This window comes from Nuphar pumila, chromosome 17 (assembly GCF_984573655.1).
Source record: "Nuphar pumila chromosome 17, dmNupPumi1.hap1.1, whole genome shotgun sequence".
Lineage (NCBI taxonomy): Eukaryota > Viridiplantae > Streptophyta > Magnoliopsida > Nymphaeales > Nymphaeaceae > Nuphar > Nuphar pumila.
Window position 1 is genome coordinate 5,430,381 of NC_143265.1, and position 27,992 is coordinate 5,458,372.

General features: G+C 37.9%; 1 protein-coding gene across 1 annotated transcript in view; it reads left to right on the forward strand.

The window, feature by feature from the left end:
* The window catches only part of LOC149811433 (gamma carbonic anhydrase-like 1, mitochondrial), a 30,494-nt gene extending 9,647 nt beyond the window's left edge, over positions 1 to 20,847 (forward strand). Inside the window, exon 2 of the mRNA XM_089993402.1 lies at positions 20,106 to 20,847. Within this exon, the coding sequence (XP_089849528.1) occupies positions 20,106 to 20,482 (377 nt within the window). The 3' untranslated portion in view covers positions 20,483 to 20,847. The remainder of the gene's footprint in view (positions 1 to 20,105) is intronic.
* Positions 20,848 to 27,992: the final 7,145 nt, after the last annotated feature.

The following is a 27,992-nucleotide window of genomic DNA, read 5'->3' on the forward strand; positions in this document are numbered from 1 at the left end:
TGGGCGACCTAGGCGCAGCTTGACCACTTGGGAGACTAGGTTTAGGCGGTGGGGCCCTATATTACTGCCTAGGTGCCGCCTAAGCTGCGATCACCTAGGTTTTTTTTAGAGCTTAGGTTTTGTTTTTGTTTTTTAAAGTTTTTTTTTTGAAGACATATCATTTGTTTTCTTCTTTGAGGAGGAGAAGAAGGAGAAAACATGTTATTTGTATATTGCTTGTATTACGTCTATTGTTGAGAAGAAGAAGCTATGTCACATGGGTACGGGTATGGGTGCGACACGGGTGCAGAACAATTTCAAAATTTTTGGACACGGGGACACGACTATATATATATATTGTCAACTTTGATCGGTCAACTTATTGCTTTAAAATTTACAATCTTACTATTGTTATATATATATATATATATATATATATATATATATAACAATCATAAATGGACAAAAATAGACTCGGTCAAAGTTGACTGAGTCCAAAATTAATTTTAATAAATGGACAAAAATAGACTCGGTCAAAGTTGTCCGAATCCAAAATGTGGATGGACTCGGCCCCGGTGCCTTGACCGAGTCTGACACTTAGTTGACCGTGTCCGCCCCGTGTCCGAAGCCGCATCTGTGTCGGGGCATGTCGACGCGGGTGCATCGACCTTTTAGCCCAGTCCGTGTGACTTAGAGAAGAAATATTATTTGTCTATTGCTTGTATTATGTTTATTGTTGAGAAGAAAAAGAAGACATTATTTGTCTATTGGTTGTATTATGTCTATTGTTAATTTTTTTGTATATATGATTTTATTTTTTGTATTGTTCGTTCACATTGTTTGTTGTATGGTTTGTTTATTCAGTTGTTAATTTATTTTTAATTTGTTTGAGCAGATTAAGGTTATGTAATATAATTGCTTTACCGTGTTCATTGACATATTATTTGTCTATTGCTTATTGTTGATTGATTGTATATTGTATACATGTTTCTTATTATGTTTTTTTTTTATTTTTTTATTTGGGGTACCGCCTAGGCCTTTTTAGGGGCTCACCGCCTAGGCTCCGCCTAACACTTATGATAACTAAGAACATATTACATAAAACCCTAATAATCATAAAATCTTCATCATCATCATTATCTTCTTTTTCTTCTCCTCCGACATTTACATTGTTTTTGAAGATTATTGAGGTCTTCATCATTTATCTCCTATGCTCATTCCATGTTAATCCATTGAATGTTCTCTTTATTCAAAAGAGTCCCTGCATCTTCTTCAACCCATGCATCTAATTCATCAAAATGTTCTAAACTGATATGATCAAATTGTTCTTTATGCCTCCTTGATGATAACTTTTTGATTTGCCTAAAAAGATGACATGAAAAAATTAAAATTAGTTGGGTTTTGAATTATATGAAAAAACTTTAAATAAACATATGAAAATAACAAATGAACTTTATAATTTTATATACTTCTGCTTTAGTCGTAAGTTGTAGCGAAAGTAAACGAGGTCGTTGAGCCTTTTATGCTCCAATCTATTTCTTGTTTTAATATGAATTTGCTCAAAGACACTCCAGTTTCTCTCGCATTCACTTGCACTACATGTTTGGCTAAGAATGAGAATGACGAAAGCTCTCAAATTTGGAACATCAATTCCAAACTTGGCCCATCACATGTCTGAAAAAAAAAAGAAAATGAGAAATCAAGAAGACATTAACAAATATACAATCTTACAAAACATCATAACTAAATAACAATATAAAAATAAAAAAATTTTACCTGGATGCATCGTGGCATGATTTCGCATTGCTGCAAGTCTCCCTATATTATCCAATGCATTATCATAAGTTTTTATTTTCTTATGAATTTGATCTTGAATGTTATAATCAGGGTTTGACCTTTCGATGCAATCCAAAAGTCCCTTGTTGACTTTATTGTTTATTTTAAACGTAAGAGAGTATCTAAATACATGATTTAAATAATATGCTGCAGCATGAAGATGTTAATGAAGTTGCCTAGTCCACTTATAATCAATGATGTTCCATATAATTATATACAATTTTTTTTCCCTTCAAATTATTTCTAGTAGTCTCTTTTGCCTTATCCATGGCCTCATAAAGATAACCCATAGCTGGTATGCCTTTACTGTCAACCAATCAAAGTAAATTCACCAAAAGTATAATTATTCTCAACAACTTCATGCATTTAAATTCACTTATGAATACAATATCTACAATTTTTGAGCTTTCTTTTTTGTACATGAAGATATGCATTTCACTCGTATGATGAAAACAAATTTTTTTAGTGCAGCTTTGCATTGTCAAAAAATTTGTAGCAAATGTAGTAACTGCACTATGAATCAACTCATCTCCACCAATGTACCTTCTCGTTAAGCTCAAAACCCATGCATGATTGTAAATAAATTTAGCAATTTCTTGGCAGCATTCAACTGCCTCTTGTACCTTATCCATGTTGCTGATGTTCTCAAGCATAAGGTCTATGCAATGGGCAACACATGGGGCTCAAAAGAATGACTCAAATTTTTTTGCCAATTCTTTACCTACTGCCTTATAATTTGATATATTATCAGTAATAAATTGCATAATATTTTGATGTTCAACCTCTTGCATGACCTAATAAAAAACTTTGAGCAATATATCAGTTGTCTTAGGCATATCAGATAGATCAATTGACTTCAAAAACAATTCTTTTAGGGCAATATAGAAGAAAATTTATCAAGGTCCTTGACTTTCTGTCTCTCTACCTATCTACTATGATGCTACACCTAGTTTCTCTCCATGATTGCCTCATATCATCACAATATGCCTTTGCTTCTTTCACATTAGCATCTAAAACTTTTTCTCTCAAAGCATGATATGAAGGCATTTTATATCCATGTTTGATACTGGTTATGACATCTGCCATGGTCTGAAAATGAAAGGAATTTGCCGCATTAAAAAGGAATGCAGACATCATAGAGCAATCTCCCGCCTGCTTGACTAAATGTTGAGGAGTCATAGCAATACGAATGTTGGGTTACACCTCAAGGGTAGTTGTAGGAGGAAATAAACTCCTAATAAAGCCATTAGCTCTACCTCCTCCTCAAGAACTCCCTCTTCCTCCTCTTCTTTTTGTGCCCGCAACAATACTACAATTGACACCAGCCACACCTTTCCCCTTTGCTGTAGAACTTCTTACTTCTGATTTTATGCTATGTGTTATAGGATAAAAAATATGAAGCTCATTTTCTTAATACATAGCCTCTTAGGGCTTTGCATACCCCATTTCTACCTCATTCATATCTTTTTCTTATTTTTTTCTCTCAGATCATTAAGTAATTGCTAACATTAGCATTTTACGACATCCAACTATTTTCTTGACATTTTTGCTTGCACATTATAATGTGTCTCAGCTAAATGATGCTTCAACCGAAAGATACGATTTGAAAAAGAAATTTGACAATAATTGCAATTAATTTTTAATCGGTTTTCACTCATTACTTGAATACTCCATTATCATACCGAATTTGTTGATGCCATCTTCCCCCCAAAAACTCAATAAGAAGCAAATAATAAGATTTTTTTACCTAAACCCACTTCCTTGAGTTAGAAAATGGTGGAAATGCACCCTTAAGAAAATTGCAAAATTCCTCTCTCTTGCGCACCAATCGGCCCCCAAATCGATCTCATGACTCATAGGGTGTGTGGGTTTCCTTCTAACAACCTCTAGAGAAACGTAGAAGTCATCCCTCAAGAGGCCTTTAAAACCCAAAACTTAAAAATCAAGTTTCGGGTCCTTTTAGTGCGCTAGACTCGTATCGTACGATATGTCCTATATCGTACGATACAACACTACACGATAAAGAAGTGTATTGTACGATATAGGAGTGTATCATACTACACACCTGATACGCCGAGTACGATACACACTTGTATCACGATTCGAGTGTGTATCATATCGCAAAATCCAAAAGTAACAATATGTATCGTACAATACGATACAATATTTACAACACTGATCCATTTCATTCATTAATACAAATCTTTTCCAAGACCACGATGTCTTGCTCTGAAGCCATATCATGAAATGACATGGATCTCGATGCACTCTCAAATGAATATCAAGAACTTAAATATAATGTATTTGAATACAAACTAACCATAAGAAATACCAATGAAACACAAATATTATGAATGAGTAATTTCATTCAGAATGAGATTCAAAAATACAAAAAAGAACTTCAAAATATAAATAACTTCACTACAAAACACTCAAAACACTCAAAACACTCAAAAGAACCTAAATCTACCCATCACCCTCTCAACCCTCACACATACACACACCCACACATTTACTGAGAAAGAGGAGAGAAGAGAGAATAAAGAAGGTCTCAATCTAGCCGTTAGAAAGGGTCCAACAGCTAGAAATCTAGCCGTTGGACTAGCCTCCAACAGCTAGATAGAGTCAACCAAGGTTGACTAATACTACATATATTTATATATTATATATAACTATATATATACTATATATATCTATATATAAATATGTATTATATATGTAAATATATATACATACATGCGTATATACAACAACAACAACAACAACAACTATGCCTTCATCCCAAAACAATTGGGGTCAGCGATATGAACCAAAAAAGAAATTCATTTTGGGTCTTCCACATGAATCCTTTTCCTCCAATCATTTCTATCCAACGCCATGTCCTCGGTGAGGTTCAAAGCATTCATATCCTTTCCTATCATCTCCATCCAAGTCTTCCTAGGCCTACCCCGACCTCTTTTAACTAATATATTTTCCCATTTCTCCAACCTTCTAACTGGAGCATCATTAGGCCTTCGCCGAATATGTCCAAACCACCGTAAACGATTCTCTCGCATCTTATTTTCAATGGGTGCAACACCTACCTTCTTACGTATCTCTTCGTTCCGAATCTTATCTTTTATTGTATTTCCACACATCCATCTAAGCATCCGCATCTCAGCTACACTCATTTTTTGAATATGATGTCTCTTGGCAGCCCAACATTCCGTACCATATAGTAAAGCGGGTCTAATAGTCGTCCTATAAAACTTTCCCTTCAACCACAATGGCATTCTACGATCGCACAGCACTCCAGTAGCACTTTTCCATTTCATCCACCCAACCTTTATCCTATGATTTACATCTCCATCAATTTCTCCATACTTTTGAATGATGGATCCCAAATATTTGAAATAATCATTCACCGGTATATCTTGCTCACCAAGCTTCACTACACTCCCATCACTACTTCGTTGCTTACTAAACCGACATTCCATATATTCAGTCTTACTCTTATTCAACTTAAAACCTCTAGCTTCCAATGTCTGTCTCCATAATTCTAACTTAGCATTAACCCCAGCTCTAGACTCATCAATCAAAACAATATCATCAGCAAACAACATACACCACGGTACATTTTCTTGAATTGATCTCGTAAGCTCATCCATCACTATCGCAAATAGGAAAGGGCTTAAAGCAGATCCTTGATGTAACCCAACCGTTATCGGGAAATTGGTTGTCACCCCTCCACAAGTGCGGACATTGGTTACTACTCCTTCATACATATCTTTAATTATACTAATGTACTTGAGAGAAACACCTTTCTTCATCATTGTCCACCAGAGAACGTCCCTAGGTACTCTATCGTATGCCTTCTCTAAATCAATAAAAACCATATGCAAATCTTTGTTCCTCTCTCTATATCTTTCAATAAGTTGTCTAAGACGATGTATAGCTTCCATAGTTGATCTTCCAGGCATAAAACCAAATTGATTCTCCGATATCATGACAACCTTCCTCAACCTAGACTCAATCACCCTCTCCCAAAGTTTCATAGTATGACTCATGAGTTTTATACCACGATAGTTTGTGCAATCTTGTATATCACCCTTATTCTTATATAAAGGCACCAAAGTACTCTTCCTCCACTCATTAGGCATCTTATTTGTTCGCCAAATCAAGTTAAAAAGATTTGTCAACCATTCTAAACCTTTCTCTCCCAAGCATTTCCAAGCCTCGATAGGTATACCATCTGGGCCAACTGCCCTTCTTGATTTCATTTTCTTCAAAGCCTCTGCAATTTCTTTCTTTTGAATCTTGCGCATGAAGTCACGATTTATCTCATGAAAAGGAATGGAGAAGTCTCCAAGATCTTGAGCATGACTATCATTAAATAGCTTATCAAAATAATCTTTCCATCTCTCCTTAATCTCCTCATCTTTGACTAAAACCCTTTGCGTTTCATCTTTGATACATCTAACCATACCCAAATCCTTCGATTTCCTATCTCTCATCTTTGCAAGCCTATAAATATCCTTCTCGCCTTCTTTGGTATCCAACTTGTCATAAACCTCCTTATATACCTTAGCCCTCGCGTTTCGAACAACTTTTTTAGCTTCCTTCTTTGCTATCATATACTTCTCCAAATTCTCATTATCACGACTCTTACTTAGATTTCTATAACACTCTCTTTTAACCTTAATAGCTAATTTGACATCCTCGTTCCACCATGATGTATCCTTACCTAGTGGTGCACCGCCTTTAGACTCACCCAATACCTCCTTAGCTACTTTTCTCATACCACCCGCTATCTTATTCCACATTGATTCTGAATCCTCCTCGAGACACCAATCAACTTCCTTAACTACCTGCTCTACAAACATTCCTTGTTTAGCTCCTTTCAGTGCCCACCACTTAATTCTAGGATCTATCCTATGTCTATCCCTTTTGCGGCATTGTCTAATTCTAAGATCTAAAATTAAGACTCTATGTTGTGTAGCTACACTTTCTCCTGGTATAACCTTACAATCGATGCAACAACCCCTATCTCTCTTTCTAAGTAGGAAAAAATCTATCTGACTCGTATTAACCCCACTTTTAAATGTTACTAGGTGAGACTCCTTCTTCCTAAACCAAGTGTTTGCTAAGATCATATCATAGGACAAACAAAAATCTAAAATCCTTTCTCCACTTTCATTTCTTTCTCCTATACCATAGCCTCCATGGATATTCTCAAATCCATCCCTACTAATGCCTACATGTCCATTAAGGTCACCGCCGATGAAAAGCTTTTCTCCATAAGATGTCTCTTGTACTACTCCATCTAAATCTTCCCAAAATTGATGCTTAATGGAATCATCTAAACCTACTTGAGGTGCATAAACACTAATAATATTAATAATATCCGTACCTAGTACTAATTTAATAAGTAAAATTCTATCACCCTTCTTACGGACCTCCACTACATTATCTATAAACTGACGACTCATAACAATCCCTACTCCATTCCTATTCCTATTTATTCCTGTATACCAAATCTTATATCCCCAAGGTTCTATCACTTTAGCTTTCTCACCTACCCATTTGGTCTCTTGAAGACATAAAATATCAATCTTTCTCCTACACATAACATCTACTAACTCTACCAACTTACCAGTTAAAGACCCTATGTTCCAAGTGGCTAACCTAATTTTATGGTCTTGGACTAACTTCTTTACCCCCACCCGTCCAACAAAGTGAGGGAACCCTTGCCTATTTGACACCACACCCGGGCGCCGGTGTGACGCGTCGCTTCTGGGCGACGACCTAGCAACCCTTGCACATTTATCACTGCCTCCGGGCCTAGAGAGTACAGCGCGTCGCTCAGTAGGGAACGCCCCAACGAAATTCTCATATTGGTTCATTTTCATAGGATATGACAAAGTTTTTATGCTGGCTGTCACAGGCCTACCGCAACCCTCCTCCTTTATCCGGGCTTGGGACCGGCAGTGTATAACTACACAGGCGGAGTTACATACATGCGTATATACATATATATAATAATACATAAAAATAGTACATTTATCTTAACATGCTCGCAGCATGTGTATCTTCAAAAATGGCGCTGGGGGACCGTTTACTTTCAGTAAGGGTGTGTTTGAATTGTATTGAATCTCGGATCCCAGGCCATGGATATGAAATCCTGGGAACTCATATTCTTGGTTTTCTGGTCTGAGCACTTCAAATCTGAAAGCCTCAGATTTGTGTTGCTTTTGGGATCTCAAATCATCGGATATGAGATCTCTCGTTTTCTTGAAGGTCAGATGCTGTGGCCCCCACACCAGATCCCTCCTCCAGCCAAGAGATCCAAGGATCTCCAGGGCAGTCCAACACGCCCTAAGAGAATCTCCGGTGTGGAGATTCATGTGCCACCAAACTTTTAGAGATTCTAAAACACCCAAGTGTCATGATGGTAATCAAAACAACCACGCTTGCTTTCTTTAGGTTCACTGTTGATCTCATAGCAAGGTTTATTTTAATGATGACGTATTTTTCAACATACTGGGTGCACTTTTAACTTTCTTATGTTAATTGGGAGTCAGCAGCAACTATAGTTGTTATAATGGAATTTGTTCTTAATTGTTGATGGTCAGATCCTGGTGCAATTCTGGCAAAAAGCCAAAATTTGGCTCTGGAATTTCTAGGGCGTGAGTGACCTTTTTGACAATTTTTTGGGAATTTTGGGTGATTTTGGAATATTTGAAAGTTTAGATGTATTTTCTAAAAACACTCAAAATTAAGATTGTATTTCAAAAATTACCCATGTATTCACACTCGCATCAGAAGAATTTCTCTACGCATGCAACCAATGCCTTGGTATCATGGTTGAATGACACCCTAAGGATGGGATCTCTCCATTATAAGACTAATCGTAAAACACAATTTTATTTTGTTCTCTTCCTACTTTCTGTGCCACAATTGTCATAGCAATAAGAAAAAACAAGAAGTGGTGCAGGTGGCAATGGCCTTGGCATTTCATTGCATTTTGGGTCCAGGAGTTTATGTCTTCTTTTGGGAAAAGTGGCACGAGATGGAGATGGAAGCGAGAGTTCTTTAACAAGATAACATTAAGATAACATTATGTATGATAACCTATGTCACATGGGTGCGGGTGCGGCATTTAAAAAAAACTTGGGTGCGTGGGTGCGGGATGCGGAGGGCGAAAATATAAAAAATTATATATATATACGTATGTATAAATACAATTTACAATTTTGAAGTTTTAACGGTTAACAACAGTAACACTAATGAAATAAAAAACAATTATCGTGAGTACATTTTAAAAAACAAAAATTATATATATGCTAAAATTCATCATTATATGACTGCATTAACCAAGCTTAATCGAGTTTCAAAGCTTCATTAAGCTCTACTGGTCTGAGCCATTATAAGACTGCATTAACCAAGCTTAATCGAGTTTCAAAGCTTCATTAAGCTCTACTGGTCTGAGCCGAGTTCAATAGTTTAATCGAGCACTGCTAGATGCATATATGGTTTTAATTTTTTGCTATTGAATCAGACAAATATCAAGATTTGATGGATATCAGATTACATGTAAAAGAACCAAATAAGGTACGAACACCGGTCCAAACGGGGGGAGACCCCATTTTCCCCCTGGCCAAGACATATATGCTTGGTTTTCCATCCGACTCTTTTAGTTATTCTCTCCTAGTTACGTAACTGAGCTACTTTTGAATGGTAACCAGGCTGGTCATCTCTGAAGAAAGGCTGTATTGTCCATGATCATTACATTCTGCCCCAAAATTTGGTAGCTCATTGACTTTAGATATTTTGTATTAATTTTTCTAGTACGTAACCTCCAGCCCAGCGCATATCTCGGAAGGAAATCAAAATCTGATTTAATATTTGCAGGTAGGTACAGTTGACTGCAATCTGTACGGGCCAACATGGGCATCATTACCCTTTCGCCTTCCTGAACCCTCTATTTTAACAAAATGATTGTTCTCTCTTCAATTTTCAGGGTACAATATGGTTGTTCTCTGAGACCATCCAAATTTTCATGAAAAGTTAAGCTCTCATCAACTACGAGAGGTGTCAGATCTTCAGTAAAAGGTGAGAATGATGAAGAAAGCCACCAGGTGCAGTATCAATGCATTGCCTTGTTCACTCCCCATCAAAATTGCGGTGAAGACCTCCATCCTGATGGAGGCATCTCCCGACTGCAATCCCCTCCGCAGAATTCGATGAGGATCATTTCCCTTCGACCACAAAGCGACTTAAGAGACAGAAGAAGCTCGGCGAGTCACACTTGCATCTAGAAGGAATTGATCTCTTCACCGCTGTCAATCGATTCTTGTTGAACCAGGCACCTTCGCAGGTTTAGCCTGCGCTTGACCCAGAGAAACGATTCAGAGAAGAGACTCCTTGGTAGTTGGCTACGGCATGTGGTTGCCGTAAAGAAAGTTGAAGAGTTGTGTCTCGAAACTTGCCACGTTGACAAACCAGTTCCTAAGTTTTTTGGTTGTCATGCCCATTCCAGCGGGCCTCTTTTTTTTTCAAGTCCAAAAGTTGGACATAAATGACCCTGGGTGCGTTGACCGCACCCAGGGTCGGCTTGACCACACCGGGTGCCGCACTCGCACGTGCACCCGCATCGCGTCGCGTTGACGTGGGTGCGGCATCTGGTTGGCCGAATCCCTGACATAGATGATAACACGTAAACAACATAATAATAAATTATTCAGTGTCTGTTATGTCCTGTCATAGGGATTCGGCCAGACAGGTGCCGCACCCGCGTCGACGTGACACGATGCAGGTGCACATGCGGGGGTGCGTCTTTGGTTCATTTTTTGGATTTAAAAAAAAAATCTGCCCGATGAAATGGCTTTGTCTGCCGAGAGACCAAAGGCAGTAAGGGCAACACCCCTGCATGATGGGAAAATCTGCGGCATCAGGGGCGTGCCCCTGCTTGCCGGGAAGACAAACAGTAGCAGGGGCGTGCCTCTGCTTGCTAGGAAGACCCACAGCATCAGGGGCGTGCCCCTGCATGTCGGGAAACAAACGATAGCAGAGGCGATTGCCCTTGCCGAAGCCATATACAGGCGGTGGATAGAGAGGGCGGGAGGGCACGATAGGGGGCCGCGAGTCCCCTGTCGACCCTTCGGTAGGCACAGAGAGAGCGGGAGGGCAGGACAGTCGGTCCCCTGTCGACCCTTCGGTTGGCACAGAGAGAGCGGGAGGGCATGACAGAGAGCCGCCGGCCTCCTGCCGGCCCTTCGGCAAACAAAAGAGGAAAGAGATGAAGAAGAAAAGAAGACAAAGAGAAGAAGGAGAGAAGACAAAGAGAGAGAGAGCATACCTGGAAGCGGCGGCGTCGTCCGGCGTCGCACGCAGGGAGCGAGAGAGGAGAGAAGGAGGAGCGCAGGGGTGAGAGCCCTCCCTCCCCTCTGCGTTCCCTTTAAAGGGGTTCGGGGGAGCGTGAAACGGGAAACCCCAAAGGGGTTTCTCTTTTTAGCAGAAGGGGAAAACGGGAAACCCTCACCCCTCTGTGTTTTAACCCTAATGGGCTGGCGGGTCCGGGTCGGATCCGGATCCACCCTGGGTAAAAAAAAAACTCTAAAAATAGTGTTGCTCGAACAAGTAGGTAGCGACCAAATCATATATATATATATATATATATATATATATATATATAAATTTTTTTATTTGTTTTTGCCGCACCCCCGCACCCAAGGTTTTTGAAAGTGCCGCACCTCCGCACCCGCACCCGCACCCGCACCCATGTGACTTAGGTTATGTCTTATTGGTTGAAAAGAATTATACCAACATCAAAGTGCATGCAACCTTCAAAACAACAAAGGGAACTGACACCAAACTGGTGGAAATCACACATTTCCCATGTACGGATGCTACTTTGGGGAGTTCACAAGTAACTTACATCATTTTGCATTGAATGACATAAAAATATTAGGAAATATTGGTTCCTGCTGCATTATAATTTTATTATTTAGTTCTTTAGTTTTTATTTCATTAAAAATGATTTATGTATCCAGTTTCTATTTATTAGGTTGATTCACATTAAGTTTTATTGATCATCTTACTTACAGTGTTAATTTCAAGGCACTATTTGATGAGACAAGACCACACTTATTGTATGGTTTCTCCTTTTACAGCATATATAATTCAAATATCATGATATTTTGAAAATATCGCCAATTTGATAATATTGTGATATTCACGAGAATATTGTGATATGTGTAAGAAAGCACAATCCACAACAAGAGTGTCTATCAACAAGTTCTCACAAAAGAATCACAAGAGCCATAAAGGTTCACAAAGAGAGCTTCAACACAAGAACAAACACAATACCCAAAAAGGAGTATTCAAAATACTTAAAAAATAAATTTATAAGATTGGGATTAATCCCACACCACAAACATACCATACAAGGGGAATAGTCCCCATATTTATAGAGAGGAGAGGAGCCTCAAGGGAGTAGAGCCGTTGGGAGTCTAATGGCTCCCTTGAAGCTGCACCTTTTTGACTTGGTCAAAAAGTACCTTTTTGACTAGTCAAAAAGGTGAATCATAAATGAGTCTTAAAAGGGGTGAGATTAGCTAGTTCTAGTTATGTTTCAACTAGAAATAACTAAACCCAAAACTAACTAGAAAAAAAGAAAATATTACATGAAATTACATGCCTATGCTATGTCACAGGGATTCGGCTAGCAGGGTGCCGCACCCGTCGACGCGACTCAACGCGGGAGCGGTCAACCCGATCCTGGGTACGTTGACCGCACCCAGGATCATTTAGGTCCATTTTTTTGGATTTTTTTTTAAAAAAATTTGCCCTATGAAATGGGCTGCAGATTTTTTTTTTTTAAAAAATTCTGCTGACAGCTACTGACAGCTGCTGCTGCTTCTGCCTTTTCAAAATCCTTCTTTTTCGTAAAGGATTTTCTCTCTCCATAATAAATGATAATGATGGTGGTAGCCTTGCTCTCTCTCCATAATAAATGATAATGATGGTTGTAGCCTTGCTAATCCTTCTTTTTCGTAAAGGATTTTCTCTCTCCATAATAAATGATAATATGATGGTGGTAGCCTTGCTGGCTATTAGCATTCACTGTTCTCCTGACGAACTCTTCTCCTGACAAGATGGGTGCGCTATCGTGCAGCTGTATATAAAATGAAATTTGAAAAAACCCGCGTCGGGAGATCCCCGGACCCCCTTATATATATTTACATTTTTGCCCCTGCCGCACCCCCGCACTCGGGTTTTTTGGAAGTGCCGAATCCCCTCACCAGCACCCGCACCCGCACCCGCACCCATGTGACATAGTGCCTATGAGATTACATATGAGATATTATATGATATTACATATTTTAATACTCTCCCTCAAACTTACGGTTATATAACCGAAAGTTTGCCTAAGAGAAAGTTAAATCTAGGAGCATCAAGAGGTTTGGTGAAAAAATCGTCTAACTGATATTCTGAAGCAACGTATGGAAGATTGATGGTGCCGTGCAAAAATTCCTCTCGTACATAATGACAGTCAATTTCTATATGCTTAGTGCGTTTGTGGAATGTCCAGTTGCTTGCAATATAGACAGAGCTCTTGTTGTCACAACATAGATTTGATGCTTTTGAACTTTCAACTCTCATATCAGAAAATAGATGTCGAAGTTAGACTAATTCCATAGTGGTTGTGGCCATTGCCCTATATTAAGCTTCTTTTGATGAGAGAGAGACCTTTTTGTTGCTTCTTGCATCGCCATGACAGTAAGGATTCTCCCATGAAGACACAAAAACCTGTAGTTGAGTGGCGGTCATTTGGATCACCACCCCAATCTGCATCAGCACAAGCAAGCAGTTCTAAATTAGAGGAAGCAGATAAAAATAAACCTCGAGAAATAGAATTTTTAATGTATCTAATAATACGCAAAAGTGCGCCCATATGAACAAAAGTTGGGGCATGCTGAAATTGACTGGCTGTATGGATAACATGTGCAATGTTAGGTCTTGTGATGGATAGATGCGATAGAGCCTCAACAAGTTGTCTATATGGAATTGGATTCTCGAGTGGTTCTCCATCACCAATCTTCATTTTGACATTCACAATTTCAGGAGTATCAACGTGCCTTTCATTTGAAATACCTGATCTGGTAACAATATTCAATGCAAACTTAGATTGAGTTAGCAAGTATCCCCTAGATGAGTATGCAACTTCTATACCAAGAAAGTATTTCAAAAAACCCAAATCACTCATTTCAAAATGTGTTTTGAGAAATTTTTTAATATCATAAACTCCTTGTTTATCACTTTCGATGATGATCATGTCGTCAACATAGAGTAGAAGGATGATAATACTTGCATTAGAATTCTTAACAAACAAAACTGTGTCAATAAGACAAAACCGAAAACCAAAATCAAGCATAACCTTACTAAACTTGTCATGTCAAGCTTTTGGGGCCTGTTTGAAACCATATATAGCCTTATTTAGGCAAAGGGTTTTTCCTTTAGGAACATTCATTCCCGGTGGTGGGTCCATGTATACTTTTTCAGCTAAGTTTCTATTTAGAAAAACATTTTTAACATCCATTTGAAAAATATGCCATCCTTTTATTGATACAAGAGCTATTAGGATTCTAATAGTGGTCATTCTAGTTACTGGGGCAAAGGTTTCTTCATAGTCTATTCCATATTCTTGGGAATAGCCTTTGGCCACCAATCGGGCCTTGAATCTTTCAAGAGTGTCATCACTCTTAGTTTTTAACTTGGACACCCAACGACAACCAATAAGTTTCTTGTTGTTTGGAGGATGATCTTGAATAGTCCAAGTGTTTGCCTTTTCTAAGGCTTCTAATTCGATTTTCATAGCTTTGACCCATTCTGGTTGATCCTTGGCTATATCATTACTGGAGGGTTCTTCATAGGAATGAAATAAGGCAATGAAGGCTTGATGTTTTGGTGAAAAAGACTCGTATGACACAAACTTTTAAGGAACTTTCGAGATCCTAGTGGATTTTCTAGATAAAGACGCATGTTCTTGTTCCCTTGTGTATTTATCCAGGGCACAGTGTCTTTCTAAGTTTCCTCTTCTAGAGTATTGAATGCAATTCTGATTGTCGTTAACCGGATCAGAATCAGTCATATCCATTTGATCATCCAGATCAATTTCTCTTTCACTATCCCGTGGAACTAGATCTAACAAGAAGGAATACTCATCTATTTCAGTAGAGTTTTTGTTTTCAAAGAAACTTTCTTTTTCTAGAAATGATACATTTCTTGAAACATATAATTTGTTGTTTTTAGGATCAAAACACCTGTAGCCCTTTTGATGACTTGCATATCCTAAAAAGGCACAAGGAATATCACAGGGAGAAAATTTATCACTCTTATTTGTAAAAATAAAGCGCTTGCACCCAAATACCCTTAATCTAGAATAATCTGAAATTGTTTATAAAGTTTTTCAGTGGGAGAGATATTATTTATTGAGGATGAGGGCATTCTATTAATAAGATAAACAACAGTTAAAATAGCTTCGCCCCAAAAAACTTTAGGGACTTGATGTGTGAAGAGTAGTGTTTTAGATGTTTCTATAATGTGCCTATGCTTTCTTTCTGCTAACCCGTTTTGTTGTGGAGTATAGGGACAAGATTTTTGATGTAAAATCTCATATGAGTTCAAATATTCTTTAAATTCAGTTGATAAGAATTCTCCTCCTGAATCAGTACGAAATATTGAAATATCATTTTTAAATTGTTTTTTGACCATATTGTGAAATATTTGAAAAAATGAAAACACTTCAAACTTATGTTTAAGAAAGTAAATCCAAGTATATCGTGTAAAGTCATCTAAAAAAATTATATAATACAGAAAACCACCTTTTGACATAACCGGTGCAGGACCCCAAACATCAGAATGTATTAATTCATGTGGTCGAGTAGAAACAAAGGTTCTTTCATGAAAGGGTAGTTTTTTCATTTTTCCAAGAATATATTTTTCACACTTAAAAGTTTCAAGATTAATTTTTTTTTTCATGTTTGGAAAAAACTGAAGCTTGGACGTACAAGGATGACCAAATCTTTGGTGCAAAAGATCCAAGCCTAATATTTGAACATTATAGCATAATGTATTCTTGGGTATTTCCAAAAAAATCATGTAATACTACAAGCCTCCTTCTCTATGGCCTTCTCCAATCAGCTTTCCTGACTGATGATCCTGTACTCGACAATCATGAGAAGAGAATGAAACATTACACCCATGGTCAGTTAACTGAGATACAGACAAGAGATTTAAATTAAGTTTAAGAATATATCTAATTTTTGGAATACAAAATCCTTTTGAGTTTTGAAAACTATTTTTGAAATTCCCTATTTCTTTTATCTCAAGAGTTGTTCCATCCGCAGTAAAAACATTAGATCCACTTGAGTTATCACATTGAGAAAGTAATTTTATGTTTGGTGTCATATGAAAATAAGTAACAGAGTCAAGAAGCCATAGAGATTTACCGGGATCGAAGATGCCAACAGAAGAGACAGCGGCTCCAGCAGAGGAGGAAGTTTCTTTGAGAAGTGGTTGTAGTGCCTCCACCAGCTGAGTTAGTGACATGTTTTCAATAGATGCCTCATTTGATTCTTTTGAAGATTCGACAAAAGCTACCTTCTTTTCATAAGGCTTTTTCAACTTTGGACAATAAGTCTTGACATGTCGTGGTTTGCGACAATAATAGCAAATTTTTTTTCTTTCAAAGTCGCTTTCTTGCCTTTCATCATTTGTCCTCCCAATATGTGGAGGTTTGTACGTGCGAATATGGTTACCCGGTCTAGATACGGCTAGAACTGAATCGTCATCACTTTTAGCGACTCTTTTCTTGAGTCTATTTTCTTTCATACTTAGCTCCTCAATTGTGTCCTCAATAGAGGAAACCGTTCCTCGATGAAGAAGAGCGGATTTGGTTGATTCAAATTCGGACCTCAACCCATTAATAAATTGAAAAAAGTGCTCCGCATTTACTTAATTTTGGCAAAGTTCAATGTCTTGTGGACAATGCCACTTTGGTTCAAGGAGAGCCAGTTTTTCTCATAGCTCGGATAGGTTATTGTAGTATTCCCTAATACTTTTATCCCCTTGAACCATATTACGAACCTTTTCTTGGAGATTTCATATGTGGGCAATATCTTTAAGAGAGTACATTCTCTTAAGATAATCACATGCATCATTTGCATGTTTAAATTTTGTAAGGCTTGAACACTTCTTTATATCAACACTAGAAATAAGCTAAGACATGATCTTGGCGTGACCCATTCTCCATTCTTTCCACTTTTTCTCATATGTGGAGATGACTTTCACTTTTTCTACCTCCGAAAGAGGTACTTCTTTCCCTCCTTCTTTGGTGAGGGTTAGTTTAGGTTCCTCATCGGTTCCATCTACTAATCCCCGTAGACCTTTTCCCCAAATAAGGTGCTTCATGATAGAAGCCCATGTTACATTGTTTGAGTAATTGAGTTTTATGTGCTTAATGGTGACATTATCATTGTCATCCATTTTACACACTTGAGAATGGGAAAAGAAGAAAGAGAAAGAGAAAGAGAAAGAGTGGAGAATATTCTACCACAAAGAACAAGGGCAAGTAGCCTTCGAAGCTTTCACTACCAATTCTTCAAAAAAAAATCTTCACTTTCTTGAAGAAAACTTGAATGGCATGCTTCCCAATGCAAATCCACCGATGGCTCTGATACCATGTAAGAAAGCACAATCCACAACAAGAGTGTCTCTCAACAAGTTCTCACAAGAGAATCACAAGAACCATAAAGGTTCACAAAGAGAGCTTCAACACAAGAACAAACACAATACCCAAAAAGGAGTATTCAAAATACTTGAAAAATAAATTCATATGATTGGGATTAAATCCCACACCACAAGCATACCATTCAAGGGGAATGGTCCCCATATTTATAGAGTGAAGGTGAGGAGCACCTTTTTGACTTGGTCAAAAAGTACCTTTTTGACTAGTCAAAAAGGTGAAGCCTAAATGAGTCCTAAAAGGGGTGAGTTTAGCTAGTTCTAGTTATGTTTCAACTAGAAATAACTAAACCCAAAACTAAGTAGAAAAAAAGAAAATGTTACATGAGATTACATGCCTATGAGATGCCTATGAGATTACATATGAGATATTATATGATATTACATATTTTAACAATATGCTCGTGATATTATCAATTGGGTTTCCCGTTTTTATTTATTTTTTATATTTTAAATATGTTTTTCTTCTTTTTTTAAAATTTTTACTTATTTCTTTTGTTGTTTGTTTTTTTATCTAAACATGATATTTTCTTACTTATTTTTGTTAGTTTTATATTTTTTAAGCTCTGAGATTTATCACCAAACCTATAATATCGTGAGAAATAGCATCGCCGAGATATAGCTGATACTGATATTTGTGGCTGAGTCTATTTTAATATTTTCCATGTTCAAGCATGTCTCCTTAATGTTTTCATGTCCATGGAATACGGGTTTCTTGGGTTCTTTATTTAGTATAAATTGATTTTTATCAATTTGTTTTTGTTCTTTATTTCTAAAAGTAGATAAGATGCATTAGATAATCTTTTCTTCTGGTATTGTGCTCTAGTTCATACTGTATAATATATTGCTACTTGGGACAAAATTGTTCTTGCTTTCTAAATGTCATGGTGTCCAGTGATACTTGTTTTTATCCTCCATTAAGACCGTGCTTCTTTTCTTTTCTTTTCTTTTTGTCAATGGGTAATGCTTTGCCTCCAAAAAGAAAATTTTCCAGTTCCAAAATGGCCTTCAGTCCCCACATTAAGCCCTTGTGTTTATGTTTCTTTCTGTGAATTCCAGTTAATTATAGCATGTACTAGTTGTATTTATGGAACCTAAGCAACATTATCTTTTGTGCCCATCGACCAGCATTATTTGTGTCATGTGATTTATGATGTTATTCCTGTAGGGTGAGATTGAATTTTGAGTTGCTTGTCACCTTTATTCGAAACATTTCTTTTGAACATATTCTTTTTCCTGTTATCATGTGATGTCACCAAGCAGTTTGATGGGTCAATATCATGGGTTTCATTTTCGTCAATGAGGCACATGACCTGCTGTCTTATGCCAAAGGTAGGTAAACTTATCAATTTGGCTCATGACAAAACACTCTAGCACTTTGCCGCATCGACATGTCATGTGCATGAGAAACTCATAAAAGGAATCAAGGCATTCTTCCTGTTGTTTTAAACCCCTCTTTTCGTCTTTTCTTTATGATCTATTTTCGTGGTTGCTGGCTCATGATGTTTTCATATTTTTTAGATCTGTTTATTGCTTTTGACTCTTTGGATTTGGTATCTAAGTTATGTTGTGAGTCTTAGGTTTGAGTTTCTTTTTCCTCTGTATATTATTTGACTAGAAGTCACACTCTTTCATGACTTCATTCAAAGGTAAAAGTTGGCAAGATTGCCTTGTTACCTTCCAATTGAAAATGAAAAATCAGTGCATCGATGGCCTATGTTGTCTCCCTGAAATATCATCCCTTATTTCTTAAGTTTGCTATATGAATGTGCTTTTTCTTTTTCACAGTGATGTCAAAGGTATTAGCGATTTGTTATTTTTTATCTCGAACTTGTTAGCCATTCTACAGTGACTGTCATGTTTCTCTATGTATGAACAATACTTTAGGGTTGTAGCAAACGTAGTATTGGTTCTCTTTAGGTTCCTATGCTCATAGACATGTTAAAATCTACAATTTTCTTCCTAAGTGGCTGTCTTTAGGCAAGGAATTGGGGATTGGTGAACCATAACCTTTTTTCTTCAGAAACTGGGGCTTTATTTATCTAGTACACCTGTTCAACTTAAATAGGACTTAGAGCTTGAGTTTTTCCTGATGCCAATGTCCTTTCTGTCTCTTATTTAATAGTGGTGGTTTTCTCTGTTAGCTCTTTCATGCAATTGTTTTACACCGTCGGGACAGCGACTGTAAGTATGGCAGGCTTAGCCAGTGCGACTCGGTCTCTGATCCCGAGGGTTGTTTCCCAATCCTTCATGGAAATCTGGCTTTTTATGACGACTCCATATTTTAATGTAATTGCAAGCTTCCATGATTATTGTCTCAAAACTTGGTCCTGGATATTTGGTACATAGATGATATGTTATCTAACGAAACTTCAAGAAAATTTAGAAGATAAAGGAAATCATAAATAACTTGTCAAGTAAATGGAGAAAAAGGAAAATAACAGAAATATATATACCCAATGCACACGCATTGAAACTAATGTGTATTTGTAACTGCTCTGCAGGGCTTCCTGCTGACACAAATATTGAGAGATTCGTGACAATCGGTGCTTATACCCTTTTAAGGTCCTGCACAATTGAGCTTGAGTGTATCATCGGCCAGCACTCTGTCCTTATGGAAGGTTCACTAGTGGAGACTCATTCGATACTCGAGGCTGGGTCCGTGGTTCCCCCTGGTAGGAGGATTCCGACCGGTGAACTTTGGGCTGGAAACCCAGCTAGATTTGTCCGGCCTTTGTCACACGATGAGATCTTGGAGATCCCCAAGCTCGCGGTGGCAATCAACGACTTGAGCCGGGGCCATTTCTCTGAGTTCCTGCCATACTCTACTGTCTACTTGGAGGTGGAGAAGATGAAAAAATCACTCAAAATTCCGTTGTAATTGCCAAAAAGGCAGTGCGAAGACATGGGTTTCTTTTATTGGTCTCTTTGATGAGCAATTCCTTGTATCTGTTTTGGAAATTTAGATGACAATCCTTGTGAAGATTTTGGCCTTCTGCGCCTTCATATCACAAGTGTTGTTAAATAAGAGGTTGGAATTTAGGCCCGTTAGCTTTTCCATAGATTTGGTCCTCTTAAGGGAAGGTTTTTACTTCCCCATCTTGCTAAAAGATGAAGCTTGACAGGCTGCTTAGGTTTACTTAGTGCTCTTGGGTCGCGAAGATCTAGCTTGTGTTTGGACCTGGAGAATTGGATATAGACCCATCTTCCTGTTTTTTCGGTGGCTAAAGTTTCGAGTTTTTCTCATGATATTTTCAAAGCATTTCTCACTGGCAACACTGACAAGTGGTATGTTTTCATAACATGGGAAAGCTGATGCGCCATGCCCCTGTCGATTTTCCCTACTCAAGGCCAACCTGGTGATTCCAACATGGCCAGATGTGGGTTGCGGTATAGAAAATTTCTATGCATCTTCCGTTCTATACAAGGATTGTGGATAACTTTCAAGGTGGGTGCGCTAGACATCATGTGAGGGAGGACTCAGTGATTGGACTCACTATTTTGCAAGGTACTAGGAGGGAAGGTAAGCAGATCAGGTCATGGTGAACATGAGCGTTTTTGCTCATGCTGACATCGTGGCCGTCTGTTTGCATTTTGGATGAATGCCACATGGTTTTGTTGACTTTTGAGTTTTTTAAAATGCAAATAGGATGGCTACAATGTCTGCATGAGCAGAAACGCTCATGTTCAGCATGACCTGATCTGCTTCAGGAGGGAAGAGGTATGAGCAATCCAGTTCCACTCGTCCCCAAAGTCATCCCTATCTTCATACCCCTCTCTAGAATCTCATCGATGCAAATTCTCTTGATTGAATCGGCCTTGTTTGATGTGATCTACATCATTCATTTGGTGAAGATCAATAGTTAAATTTTGGGGATTCAACTTATATGCACGATTTTTCAGTGATTTAAAAGGGCGATTGATAAAACACACTGTTCTATTTTTTTAAATCATATTTTTGGTATAAAACATGCAGTTCAAGGGTAGATTTTTTATTAAATCAACCAACCATACTGAATCCATCTATGGGGTTAGATTTGATCACAACAACTTTGCATCATTAAGATTTCAAAGGGGTATGAAGATGGGGGATGACATAGGGGATGAGTGGAACCCAACTAGAGGTGTGAGACCCGTTTTTGAATGAGGGGGGAGGTGTGGGATGTAGCAGTCAGTGATTGGGACGAGTACTTTGCACAATTTGCTCGCCTAAGATAGGAGTGTGGCCTGCTTGATGTGCTTGATGAGTGTATTGTCAGCTTATGCAGGATCCGAAGAGGGAGGACCTGGTCCAATGTAGTTGCACACTTTAAGTGTTTCTTGATCCTTTTCTTGATTAGATAAGCACTCATCTGTGCTTTGTCAATATCGTTCTGTGGACAATCCTTCAGGCTCAGTTTATCACATTTTGATATGGGTGATGTATTAGAAGAATAATTCTCCATTTCATATTGTTTTAATACCTTATTTATGTAGGATATTTGGGAGAGGCCTAGAAAACCTTTTGCTCTGTCTCAACGAATCTCTATGCCCAGTAGTACATAAGCAACCTCACCCATATCTTTTATATCAAAATGTGATGCAAGAAACTATTTTATCTCTGTAAGTAACTTTATATCGTTGGTTGCTAACAAAATGTCATCCACATACAACATCAATATAGTGAACTTACTCCCACTTTTCTTAAGGTATATACATTGATCAATAATATTTTCTGTAAACCCAAAAGTCACAATGACTTGGAAAATTTTAATATACCATTATCGGGAGGCCTGTTTAAGTTCATATATTGTTTTGTTAAGCTTGCAAACCAAACGATCATCTTCAAATAAACCAAGAGGTTGATCCATGTATATTTCTTCATTCAGATCCCCGTTGAGAAACATTTTTTTTCATCCATTTGATGTAGCTCCAAGTCATAATGAGCTACAAGAGCTAAAATTATCCTCATTGACTCCTTAGTTGAGACAAGATAGAATGTCTCATTATAGTCAATGCCCTCCATTTGGGTAAACCCTTTAGCAAAAAATCTTACCTTATATCTCTCTATGTCACATTTAGAGTCCCTTTTGGTCTTAAAGACCCATTTACACCCTATGGGTTTTACTCCTTTAGGTAACTCGACAAGATCCCATATTTGATTCTTAGCCATAGAGTCTAACTATTCTTTCATGGCTTCCATCTAGTGTGGAGATTATTTGCTTTCAACAACTTCCATAAAGGTCAACAAGTCATCATCTATATCTATGAAATAATCAGGCTCCTGAAGGTACACCACATAATCAGGATATATGACAGATTTCTTAAATCTTGTGGATCTCCAAACATGTCATTCTTCAGGTTCAGAGTTCATCCTGTTCGTGCTCTTCTGCATTGTCCACAATAGGTTCACTTTGGATTTATGCATCAACAATCGGGTGATCAACCATATCATTATTAGGAATAACAATATGGTATCTCTCGATGTTCTCTTTAACAGGTAATGAAACTGGATCTTGTATTTCTTTAAAACCAAGATTTTGAAGTGCACTTAATCCAACTGAACCATCTTCAAGAAATTTTGCCTTATTCGTTTCAACAATCTATGGTGAATGAGATGGACAATAAAACATGTATCCTTTTGATCTCTCTGGATAACCAATGAAAAATCCACTGGTTGTTCTTCGATTAAAGGCTTTAATGTGGGGGTTATACAACTTAGCCTCTGCAGGACATTCTCATATGTGCATATAAGACAATGATGGTTTTCTACCTGTTCATAACTCGTAGGAAGTTTTAGGCACCGATTTTGTAGGAACCTTATTCAAAATATGCACAACAGTTCTTAATGCTTCACCCCACAACTTCATGGGAAGTGTTGAATAATTCAACATGACCCTGACCATTTTTTTAAGCGTACGATTTCTTCTTTAAGCTATATCATTCTGTTATGCACTACCAGGCATGGTATACTGAGGCACAATGCCTTCCTCTTTTAGAAATCACACTAATGGTCCTTCCCTTTGACTCATCTTAGTAAACCTACCATAATATTTGTCACTTCTATCAGATTTGACTATCTTAATAACTTTATCAGTTTGTTTCTTTACTTTTTTTTTTTAAATTTTAAACATCTGAAAAATATCAGTTTTTTCATAAATCAAGTAGAGATACATATACTAAGAATAGTCATCAATGAAGGTGACAAAATATCTTTTGCCTGTATAGCAGGGGGTAAATGGTCCACATATATCCGTATAAACTATTTCAAATATCTCACTACTACGTTTGACACCCTCTTTATATGTGTTTGTTTGCTTAGCCTTTATGCAATCAACACACGGGTCATTGTCAGTAAAATCTAGGGATTTCAAAATCCCTTAATTTACGAGTCTCTTTATTCTCTTTTCAGAGATATGACCCAACCTTCGATGCCAAAATATGTAGAACTTATCATTAAGCATGCTACGTTTATTGCCAACCAACGCGTATTCAGAAGTCAAAGACTCCTGAGTTTGGATCTTCATATTTAATTTATACAAACCACCATAAACTAATGCAAAACCAATTTCAATTGAATTTTTGTAAATGAATAACTTAGAGTTTTCAAATTTAAAGTAATATCCATATTTATCCAAACTTGAAATTGAAATTAAATTTCTACTGTATGATGAAACATAAAAGAAATCATGAAGATCCAAATCTACGTCGGTATCTAAAGTGATCTTGCATGTCCCAACACCCTTTACATACGAACGCATCTTGTTTTCCAAATAGATGCTTTTCTCATGCATTGTTGGTTCCCTTCTGTTCAGGAACGACTGCAAACAATTGACAATATGAACAATAGCATCACAATTAATCCACCAGTTATTTTCAGGAATATGTAATAAATTATAGTCATGAGAAATAAATGACAAATTACCTTTCTTTTCTAACCATTTCTTGTACTTTATACAATCTGCCTTCCTGTGTTCCTTCTTTTTACAAAAGAAGCACTTCATGGGAGCATAATTGAGTTGCTTGCTTTGAGATATCTTATCTTCTACTAACTTCTTCCTAACATTTTTCTTGAATGCATTTTTCTTTGGTCCTACCTTGAATCCATGAGAAGCCATATGTACACTTTACACCTTCTCTCCTTTCAATCTCTCTTATTCTTCAATACAGTTGGATATAAGCTCATTAAATGTTCATTCATCATTATGTGTGTTGTAAGAGATTTTGAAAGTTTCATACTCCAAAGGTAAGGATGACAGAATCAAATGCACTAGGAATGAGTCAGAAATGGTCAGCTTTATGTCATTTAGCTGAAACGCTATGTTCATCATTTCCAAAATGTGCTGGCGAATATTATCCCCTCTAAAATATTTCATAAATATAAGTTTTGACATTAGGGTACTGACTCTAGCCTTATTCGAATAGACAAATTGTGCTTCAATAGCACTCAAAAATTCCTTCATTGTCCTGCATTGCGTGATAGCACTGTGAATATTCTTAGTCACCTTAGATTGCAAAAGCAACATGCTAAGTCTATTCGATAGCTCCCACTTCTTAAAAGCACTTTTTTGTTCAGTAGTGCTTTGATCTATCACAGCAGCATGCTCATCCATTCTTAAGACCAAATCCAAATCCATATGCCCTAATGTAAAAAGGACAGTTTCTTTTCAATCACTAAAATTAGATCCATCAAGAAAATGAATAATATTCGAGCCATCTAAAATCACAGAACCAGAAATTGCATGACAAAAGACAGGTATCAAAAGAAAGCATATATAAGGCAAACCTGATAGAAAACACAATAAATAAAAGGCCCTGAATATGCTTATTTTTGGACGAGTATAGGGGTCATTGAAGCCTTACTTTGGTAAGAACTTCAATATGCGTAACCACCATGCCTTTTGACCATAGTTGGTAAAATTAAGATTCATGTGAAGCTAGACCATCATCACATGGTACCTTTGGATACACATGTCAGATGTATCTCAACACATTTGCCTTATTTTATCCTACCTAAAATCCAAACACGATAAAACTTCCTTTAGGTCATTTATCGTTTCATGAATCTAAGAACAATATTAATATTGGCTAAAGCTCTGTGATAGAACAAAAATTTGATAACACACGTATATTCAGTCACTTTGGTGACATGAATTCACTAAGTCATCTAGCTATTCTTGATGCCGATATTATACATTCATTTATACATGCATAATTACAAATAAATAAACATGTTAATAAAATATAAACTTTAACATATTGCAACTTGATGTTTATGCCCATGAAATAAAGAAAAATAAGTATCCAAATAAAAAAAATATAGTGAACCGACAAAAAAACCCTTGAACCGATCCTAAAACCGTATGAACCGATCACTAAGACCCTTGAACCGGTCCTAAAACCGCATGAACGAGTTTCTAAGACCCTTGAATCGGTCTTCAAACTGCATGAACTGGTATCTGAAGCTCTGAACCAGATCCAATTGACTAAGAACCAGTTCCAGAATGGCCTGAATCGGTTCTGAAACCCAGTGAAACGATTGAACCGGTTCACTGTTACTGTTACATTATAGTGGATTTGGTTGTTTTGAGTTTGCCAGATCCAAAACCATATAACCCGGTTCAATCAGATTCTGGATCTGACATAGATAGAACTAGGTCCAATTACCCGAATCCGATCTAGGGACATTTGGACTCGAGTACTATGATCTGCAACTCTATATCCATATCCAACCTGACAACTTTATGGGTTGGTACGGGTCCACAAATCTAGATATAAAGCAATGACCCGATCCAATGAAACAATATGGATCAGATACAGATCTAGAGTCCAGATCGAGTTCCACAAATTAACCCGTCCCAAATCCAAAACCAAAACAGGTCAGGGTTTGGGTCTCTTACTCGATAACTGAATCTGATCCAAAGAACCTTTATGGATCGGAACGGGTAAGTCGGGTTCAGATCGAATTATGGACCCGATCCTGATCCAAAGCTACATGGGTCTGGGTTCTGAGAATATTGGATCCCTCACCCAAACTTAGACCCGATCAAATTAAATCTTATGGATCAATACAAGTGGGGTGGGTCCAGATCCAAATATGGACCCGACCCGAAACATTAAAACCCCTTTTTACGAATTAGGGTTTCAGAAACCCTTAATCCCCTCCGAACTTTTCTCTTTCCTCCTGAAAGATCGTTGTTGCCCTCCCTCGAAACCAAAACGCCAGAAGAAGTTGTTCGGCGGCTGGGCACCGCCGACTTCTATTGTGGATGGAGGAGGGCGGTAACCTCCACCCTGTTCTGGTCGACAGTTAGAAGAACGGTGGAAATCTGCCCCCATCCAGCCACGACAGGGAAACCAAAACAGGCAGTGACTGAAAGCCAGTGACCCGGCCGACTGGTGAAACTTCAATGCTAGTGAAGATCGACCGACTGCATCCACCATGGTCGTCAGTCGATGATGGTCCCAGAAAGCTCTTTTTGCAGAAGGAGGAAGGATCCCGCCGACGATTGGTAGGTATTCTTTTGATTTGGTCATTTCAGAAAATAGCTGGCATAATGTCGGGCATTCCTGAAACTGGCAGAGTATCGTTCGGCACGACGTCGACGTCTCCCTCCTTCAAGAAACCGACCATATTGGGTTCAGGGAAAGAGATGCATCGCCGTTCAGACGAACGAGACCAGTCTTTCAAAAAAACACAGCATCAAAGGGGCATAAAATACAACATCGCATAGCGGTATGGGTTGTGGGCGCATAACCCAATGATGGGGATTCTCTGCACGTAAGAGGTTCAAAGGTGTACCTGAAGAAGCCATTGGATGCATGTAAGAGGTTCGAAGGTGTACCTGAAGAAGCCATTCCAGTTCGGCAATGGCAGATGGTGTTTCGCAGAGCAGAAGAAACATGGGAACATTTTCTCCTCAGCTGGATCACAACCCTCCAATGAGCGCAGACACCTTCAGCAACCGGTGAGCAAGATCCTATTCCACTTTTTGAAATCTCAAAAAAAAGAAATTTTCTTGATCCTTTTCTTGATCTCTCTTGATCCAGGTTTCTCATTGACACCCGGTTTTATAGCCTTAGTTAGAAAACAATTAAGATAACTGTTCCTTATAATCTTTAGTGTTTATCGGAAGGGACACCTTTTTGGGGAGTCCCGAACCTGGGTAACTACCACACAACATGTGTTACTCCAACACGCCTCCCATGATGGAATCTTTAATCTGAGATAATCAAACACTGCTATATCTTATTAGGTGCCTAGGCTAGGTTAAGTGCTGACTTTGAGCCAGGTAAGGCCCTTCAAAATTGGATTACAACTTGGTCCCTAAGATATGGTCCAAACTGTACTTTTTCTTTTTACTCTCACCTAGTCGCACTGGCTGAGCCTGTCGTACTTACAGTTGCTGTTC